The sequence below is a fragment of the Prionailurus bengalensis genome, unplaced genomic scaffold (genome assembly GCF_016509475.1).
Source record: "Prionailurus bengalensis isolate Pbe53 unplaced genomic scaffold, Fcat_Pben_1.1_paternal_pri Un_scaffold_85, whole genome shotgun sequence".
Lineage (NCBI taxonomy): Eukaryota > Metazoa > Chordata > Mammalia > Carnivora > Felidae > Prionailurus > Prionailurus bengalensis.
Window position 1 is genome coordinate 16,642 of NW_025091184.1, and position 8,105 is coordinate 24,746.

The following is an 8,105-nucleotide window of genomic DNA, read 5'->3' on the forward strand; positions in this document are numbered from 1 at the left end:
GTCTCCTTAGGCTCCACTTGGCCATGACAATTTTTAGATTTTTCCATATATTTCATAATCTGCAAAGTTTTGAGGGTACGTTTGTAGAATGTATTTTGTAGAATGATCCTTGGTTGGGATATGTCTAACGTTTGTTCAAATGCTTAAGCCAGAGTTATTGTGTTTTGGAGCAGAAGATCCAGAGGCATAGTGCTGATATGCCCAAATTCGAAAGACCCCCAAGAACAAACCACCAGAGTCCAGAGTCAAAGCCAAGCGGCAAGGGTCGTTTATTGCAGGTTCGAACCCGGACCTCTGCGCACTTGTTACCGGTGATGCTAAGAGGTCCCGAGCAAGGATCTTACAGCTTCTTTTATAGACAGGCACAAACAAGTTAGGGATTTTTTTGTGTGGTTACAGAGCTGTTATTGGTTGACATTTAAATTTGAACACTCAGCAGAACTTGATTGGTTCCCGCCTTTTTTTCAAACCACTCAGCAGAACTTGATTGGTTCCCGCCTTTAGGTCAGACCACAACCGGGCACGCCCTGGCTGGTTCCGGGAACGGTGGGGGGAGGGGGGGAGGTCTTTTCTTTGCAGTTGTGAGTACACCTGGTAATTTTTCTCTTAGTCTCTCATTCCCCCCTTTCTTTGGTGCCTTAAGAGCCAATCTTGGATCTTATGTGTCTGACTCAAATGTTTCGGTCATGATAGGTTGGTATTGGGACCTAAGGACCATCAGTTGGATTGTGTTAAGTCGGTCTTTGATACAGGCAACTAGTTTATTAATAATATAAGGCACGAAGGTGAGGAGGAGAAGGAGGAGTATAAGGGGCCCAGCTAGAGCAGAAAGCAGGGTGGCTAGCCATGGGGACTGATTGAACCAAGCTTCAAACCAGCCTTGTTGTTGTTCTCATTCATGCTTCCGTTTGGCCAGGCCTTCTCTAACTTTAGCCATGGACTCTCGGACTACTCCGGTGTGGTCAGCATAAAAACATTCTTCTCTTAAGGCTGCACATAAACCTCCCTGTTGGAGGAAGACTAGATCTAGTCCCCTTTGGTTCTGTAGGACCACTTCAGAAAGGGAGGTCAGAGATTTTTCGAGGTGCGAGATTGAGTCCTCAAGTCTGGCTATATCCTCATCAATGGCTGCCCTTAGGCTATTGAACCCCTGGTGCTGGATGGCTAGTGATGAGATACCTGTTCCTGCCCCTATGGTACCGAGGCCAAATAAGTGGCCAAGGTTATGGCCGTAAAGGGTTCCCGTTTTGTTCTAATTGACTCTCTTGCTTCTGTCCCTTCTGTCCACAGATCATAAACAACATTTTCTCGGTGGTAAATAACCTTTGGAAATACTAATACCATGATACAATATTCAGTTGACGAATTAAAAACATTTCTGCTAACACATGGGGTGAGCCCTGTCTTAGAACAAATCCACCAACTGTCAGGAGCTGGAATTATCCATTTAGATTCATCTATAGAGTAATTAGTCAGGGCACAGAGCTGGATATGGCTAGAGGGGACCTTTCCTATACAAGTCCCATTGCCAGTGACCACTTGCAGTGTGAGGCCGGGGCCCTTTCGATTCCACTTGCAAGCTGCTGGCGACTCTTCTCCTGATTGTGAAAAAGGGGCAGCTAGACCTATGGCTTCGTAGAAGGGGGGTTTTATATCATAACATGGCCAGCAGGCCCTTGTTGCCTCAGGGTCCGATCGGTTTAAGGCCTCATACGCTGCTGTTAGCAATTTCCATAGGGAGTCTATGCCTTCTGGGTTCTGATTTTCTTGGACAGCTTGTGCTTTTACTCCTGGGGTAAGGATGGGGGTCTAGCTGGAGGGAGTAGTGGAAATCTGCCCGGGGATAAGCTTATCTTTTTTTTTTTTTTCTCCAATACCTGATTTGGCCCCACTGGTTGTACAAGAGGGGAGACTTTTAATTTTATTTGAATGGCAGTCCCAAAGAGGGGATATTTATATAAGTAGAGTCCCCAAGTGAGTCCTGAGACCCATCGCCTGTCCTTTTTCCTTCCTCTGTAAATCTTACATGAATAAGGTTACAGTTTTCATCATACCTGGTGCAGGTACATGGTCGGACATAGGACATTTCAATAAATTGGGGTTTTACTTCCCACTTCCATTCTCCATCATTGGAGGTGACCCAACTCCAGGCTGCGCAATAGAGGGTTTCAAACCCTCCACATGTGCGCCTCATCGCCCCGTCCTAAATCCCGGACATGCATAAAATCCATTTCTACTTATTGATACCCTCCTTTGCAGTTGCCTCCATTTACCTCCTTCCATTTCTTCTAATGGACTAACTTTTTCTAAATTAAAATATAAATCTGGCCACCAGGTATTTAATGGGGCAGTTCCTAGGGTTTTGTTGTAGATTTCATGAGTCTCTAAGTTAGTAATTTCCCATGTCAAATTATAGGGGGTGTGGGGGTTTGGATTTACAGACAGAATTTGCAGAACAATCAAGAGGAGGGCAAGTACCATAGTTACGGCTCAGTCCGTTGGTGGCGTAGGGTCAATTTTAAAGGATTGTCCTTAGTCTGATCAACAGTCCAGGTTGTCTTTGAAGGTCCGATGAGGTCTGAGAACGGGTCCACTGGTTTGGCGTGGGCGAAATGGATCCAGGTGGTGATTCTGTCTACTTTGATGGCAGTGGGCATTGTCAGGATGACCTGGAAGGGTCCTTTCCACCTGGGCTCCAGAGTTCCCTGCCAACGACGTTTGACGAGGACCCAATCCCCTGGCCGGAATTGATGTGGAATAGGCAGGGGTCCAGTCTCATAGAGTTCCTTTAATTTGGGCCATACATCTTCATGGACCCTCTGCAAGGCTTGTAGGGAGAACAAGAATTCAAGACTATTATCGTTCTCAGCTTTGACAAGGTTATCTTTTAGGTTAGGGATGATGGGGGGTGGTCTACCATGTATTATTTCATAGGGCATGAGTCCCAGTCTGTATGGGGTATTACACACCCTGAACAGAGCATAGGGGAGAAGGACCACCCAATTAGCGCCAGTCTCCATGGTCAATTTGGTTAGGGTCTCCTTTAATATTCTGTTCATTCTCTCTACCTGTCCTGAGCTTTGGGGTCGGTATGCACAATGTAATTTCCAATCAGCCCCAAGTATGGAAGCCAGTCCCTGACTTACCTTAGAGACGAATGCAGGTCCATTGTCTGACCCTATCATTACTGGAAAACCATACCTGGGCAGGATTTCTTCTAGGATCTTTTTGGCTACAATCTGCGCCATTTCATTCTTGGTTGGAAAGGCTTCAGTCCATCCTGAAAAGGTATCTACAAAAACTAGCAAATACTTATATCCATATTTTCCTGGTTTTACCTCAGTGAAATCTACTTCCCAATAGGTCCCCAGTCTGCTCCTTCTTTGCCTTACCCCTGTTGTCTGAGGATTGCTACTCGCATTGTTGAGTTGGCACACTGTACATTTAGTGACTACTTGATCGACCTTATCAGAGACATTTCTGATTTTTAGTCCAGTCTGTCTCAGTAAGTCCAACATTCGCTGGGAACCTAAGTGGGTGCTGCGATGGATCTGCTCTAGAACTTGCCATCCTAGTTTATCTGGGAGTATAATGCTGCTTTTGGAGTCTTTCCACCAGCCATCTTTGATTCGGGTCATAGGAAGTTTACTCATCCATTGAATGTCACTTTCTGAATACTCAGGGCTGGGGGGCAATTCCCGGGGTCCAGGGTCTGGCAGCTGTAGGGTCAGTAATTGCGCAGGGGGCCAAGCAATGTTTTTTGCAGTCTGATCAGCCAAATTGTTGCCCCGGGAAACTGGATTGGTTGTCTTCTGGTGTCCTGGGCAATGCACAATCGCTAGCTTTTTGGGTTCCCATAGGGCTGCTCAAACAGGGCTAGAATCTCTTCTTTATTTTTGATGTCTTTCCCTTCGGCTGTGAGGAGCCCCCATTCTCTGTATATCGCCCCATGTACATGAGCAGTGGCAAAGGCATATCGGCTATCAATGTACACGGTTAGCTTGCGGTCTCTTCCTAATTTTAGGGCCTGGGTTAAGGCTATTAGTTCAGCCTTCTGGGCCGAGGTTCTGGGGGGTAGGGCTTCTGCCCAAACCACCTTGGTTTCTGAAGTTACAGCCACCCCCACATACCTTTGTCCTTGGTGAATGAAGCTGCTTCCGTCGGTAAACCAGATGGCGTCTGCATCCGATAATGGTTGGTCTTGCAAGTCCTCCCGGACCCCATAAACTTGAGCCAGTATGTCGGCGCAGTCATGAAGTGGGGTTCCCATGTCTGGGTCTGGCAGCAGTGATGCTGGGTTCAGGGCCATTGGGGGGGGTGAAGATGACCCTCTGACTTGCAGATCTGAGCCTTCTTTGCTGAGGCGCCGTAGCCTAAGGTTCCCAGAGTTCACAGGAGACCTTCGGTTCCCTGGATGCAGGCTTCGGGCGTCTCGGCAGCTATTAAGAGATCGTCAACATACTGTAGGAGAGTTATATTAGGGTGTTGTGGTCTGTACTCACTTAAATCTTCGTGTAGAGCCTCGTCGAACAGGGCAGGAGAGTTTTTGAATCCTTGTGGCAGTCTGGTCCAAGTGAGCTGGCCATTTATGCCCCTGTCTGGATCTGTCCACTCGAATGCAAATAGCTCTTGACTTTTAGGCGCTAGTGGTAGGCTGAAAAAAGCATCTTTTAGATCCAGAACAGTATACCATTGTTTTTCTGGGCTGAGGGCGCTCAAGAGAGTATAGGGGTTAGGAACGGTTGGATGTATGTCCATCACCCACTTATTGACTTCTCTCAGGTCCTGCACTGGTCTGTATTCCCCGCTGTTAGGTTTGCACACGGGCAGCAGGGGGGTATTCCATGCTGAGTGGCAGGTGTGTAGGACCCCGAAGTCAAGGAGGCAGCGGATATGCGGTGTGAGGCCATTTTTGGCTTCCGTGGGCATGGGGTATTGGCGCACGCGGATGGGGTCCGTCCCGGGCTTGACCTCTATAAATAGGGCTGGGCGATGTTTTGCTAGCCCCATACCACCCGTTTCTGCCCACGTGTCTGGGAAGCGTTGAAGCCAGGGCTCGATGCCCTGATCCAGAGGAGTGGGTTCCTGATGGAGCCTATATTCATCTTCTAGTTTCACAGTGAGTACAGATATGGGTTGGTTGTGGAAGTCAGTCACTGTGGGTCCCCCCAGTTGGAAATGAATTTGGGCCCCAATTTTGGTAAGGAAATCCCTCCCCAATAGGGGGCAGGGGCTGTCGGGAATGACCAGGAAGGAGTGGGTTACCTTTCCAGTTCCTAAGTCCACAGTCCTCTGAGTTGTCCAGGGGTACTTCTTTATTCCAGTGGCCCCTTGTATGATTTTTCAGATACTCTTCCATGTGGCTTGACCAGAACTGAGTGCTGTGCCCCGGTATCAACTAGGAACTGGACCAGGGTCCCCTCCACTTGCAATGTTACCCTAGGTTTGGGGAGGGGATCCGAACCCCGTCCTCCCTATTCTGTATCTTGGGTAAACAGTATGGGGGCTATTTTAGGCTGCCATTGTCCTTGGCTGGGGCGGGGTTGTTTCTTCTTGGGGCATTCTCGTATCCAATGGCCTTTTTCTTTACAATAGGCGCATTGATCTTTATCTAAGTGCCGCCTGGGAGGGCGTGTTGTTTGAGTGCCTTCTGGGGGTGGCTGTTCTTTCTGGACTGTAGCGGCCAGGACTTTAGTCATTTTCTCTGTGGCCTTGATCTGTCTGTCTTCTGGGGTGTCCCTGTTGTTGTAGACCCGTTGTGCTATACTTGTGCTATACGGAGCAGATCCTGGATCTGTTTACCTTCTAAATCCTCTAGCCTTTGGAGTTTTTTCTTAATGTCAGGAGCTGCTTGATTTACAAAGGACAAAACGACAGCAGCCTGGTTCTCAGGAACTTCTGGATCCATGGGGGTAAACTGCCTAAAGGCTTCCATTAATCTCTCTAAGTAAGCAGCTGGACTCTCTGCCTTTCCCTGTATGACCAAATATACCTTAGCCAAATTGTTGGGCTTGCAAGCTGCAGCCTGGAGACCCGCCATCAGAGTCTGGTGATAAATGAGTAGCCTTCCCCTACCTTCTGCAGTGTTGTAGTCCCATTCGTCCTGTGGAGGTCTGGTTAGGGGGAAAGCCGCATTAATGAGGTCAGTGTTAGATGTCGGCGGACCATCGTCTCCGGGAACCAGCTTTCTTGCTTCTAATTGGATCCTCTCTTGCTCCTCTGTAGTGAACAGGATGTGGAGGAGCTGCTGACAGTCGTCCCAGGTGGGCTGGTGGGTGAACATGATACTGTCTAAAAGAGCTGTTAGGTCTTTAGGGTTATCAGAGAATCGAGCGTTCTGTGTTTTCCAGTTGTGAAGGTCACTGGTGGAAAAGGGCCAATACTGGAGTTGGGGGTTGCCTGTTTCATCGAGGGGTCCTATTTCCCGCAGGGGTAGGGCCACAGTGGAGTCAGGGAGGCGAGGATTTGGCTCATGCTGGGTGCGCCCACGGGTTCGGCCAGCTGGCCCCTCGCGGTTGGTTTCGTTTTCAATGGGGCCTGGCGCAGCTGCTGCCTCCCATCCTCCTGGTCCCGGCACAGCTGCCGCTTCCCATCCTCCCAGTTCCCCTAGGGGGGCAACTAGTGGGGCGACTGGCGGGGCGGCTGCTGTGGGCAGGGCCTGGGGTATGAGGGGAGGGGGATGATAGGGTGGAGGGTCTAGGGATCGTAGGTCCTGACTATTGGGCAATATGGGATACAAGGGCGTGGCTGGTGTCCTTGATTTTGGGGGATCTGCAGGCCGCATGGCAAGGACCTTACACATTCCCGAGGATAGGAAGGGGGCCAACAAAGGGGGTGGATTTTCCACTAAATTCCATCATACAAGAATATAGGGAATCTGATCCGGGTGTCCCTCGCGACCCGGTAGAAAAATCTTTGATTTCACCCTAGCAATTATAGGGAGGCAGAAAGTTCCTTCGGTTGGCCATCCAACACGAAGGTTGGCCATTCAGAGCGGCAGAGGGTTATTAATTTTCCCCGCCGGATGTCTAAACTCAAATTCTGTCCTCTGGTTCTAAAATCCCTGAAGTTAGCAACGAGGAGAGAAAGAGGAGTGCTTTGAGATTGGCCCATCTATATCCTGGAGGTGGAGGAAAGGATTAAAAGGAGAAACAGTAAAGTTATGAGGATTTCTGGCTGGGCCAGGCCAGGTCACCTGTGAAAGAGAAGGAGTTTAACACTTAAAGGTTATAGAATAGAGAACACAACACTTAGATCACTAGCGTGTTTCGGGTGTCCGCCACCCGAACAGAAGAATTCCGATGGCCCCAAAAAGGTGCCCCAGACGGGTGCCAGTGGACGTCTCCTACTGGACCCGACCGACTGCCCTATAGCGCATCCACCAGGGCTGTGTCAGTCACTGATACAGATCCCGCACGGGAGAGCCAGAAACGAACAAACAGAAACGGACAGAGCCGGCTCACTTACCGATTGGTCTCAGGGACGACCTGTTGACTTGGGGTCTGGTGGGCTTGGGAGGATCCCGGACGAGCCCCCAAATGATATGCCCAAATTCAAAAGACCCCCAAGAACAAACCACCAGAGTCCAGGGTCAAAGCCAAGCGGCAAGGGTCGTTTATTGCAGGTTCGAACCCAGACCTCCACGCACTCGTTACCGGTGATGCTAAGAGGTCCCGAGCAAGGATCTTACAGCTTCTTTTATAGACAGGCACAAACAAGTTAGGGATTTTTTTTGTGGTTACAGAGCTGTTATTGGTTGACATTTAAATTTGAACACTCAGCAGAACTTGATTGGTTCCCGCCTTTAGGTCAGACCACAACCGGGCACGCCCTGGCTGGTTCTGGGAACGGCGAGGGGTGGGGGGAGGTTTTTTTCTGCAGTTGTGAGTACACCTGGTAATTTTTCTCTTAGTCTCTCAGTGCCATCCATAATTATCACTTCACATAAAGTTTGTTTACTCTGAAGATTGGGCTCTTTTTTGGTTCCATACAAATTTTAGGACTGTTCTTGTTCTGTGAAAACTGCCGTTGGTATTTTGATGGAAATTGCATTAATTCTGTCAATTGCTTTGGGAAGTATAGACATTTTCACTATATTTGTACTT

The 8,105-nt window shown here is 48.9% G+C and overlaps 1 protein-coding gene across 2 annotated transcripts; it reads right to left on the reverse strand.

The window, feature by feature from the left end:
• Positions 1–604: 604 nt before the first annotated feature.
• LOC122478543 lies at positions 605–7,736 on the reverse strand. Of its 2 annotated transcripts, none has more exons than XM_043572095.1 (2): positions 6,166–7,736; positions 605–2,827 (listed from the first exon to the last, which is right to left on the reverse strand). In XM_043572095.1, the coding sequence occupies exons 1-2, from the start codon at positions 6,800–6,802 to the stop codon at positions 2,484–2,486; spliced, it is 981 nt and encodes a 326-aa protein (XP_043428030.1). In that variant the 5' UTR covers positions 6,803–7,736; the 3' UTR covers positions 605–2,483. The 2 variants fall into 2 exon arrangements, with proteins under 2 accessions (XP_043428030.1, XP_043428031.1); XM_043572096.1 differs by lacking the exon at positions 605–2,827 and adding an exon at positions 4,008–4,439 and having other exon boundaries at positions 6,076–7,736.
• Between the last annotated feature and the right edge of the window lie 369 nt (positions 7,737–8,105).

Bases quoted from the DNA above. Each gene is read 5' to 3' on its own strand.
- LOC122478543 (XM_043572095.1), bottom strand. From the start codon at position 6,802: ATGTGTAAGGTCCTTGCCATGCGGCCTGCAGATCCCCCAAAATCAAGG. The intron at 2,828-6,165 runs GTCCGCCGACAT...TCTCCCTACAAG, and splicing joins GCTGGTTCCCGGAGACGATG to CCTTGCAGAGGGTCCATGAA.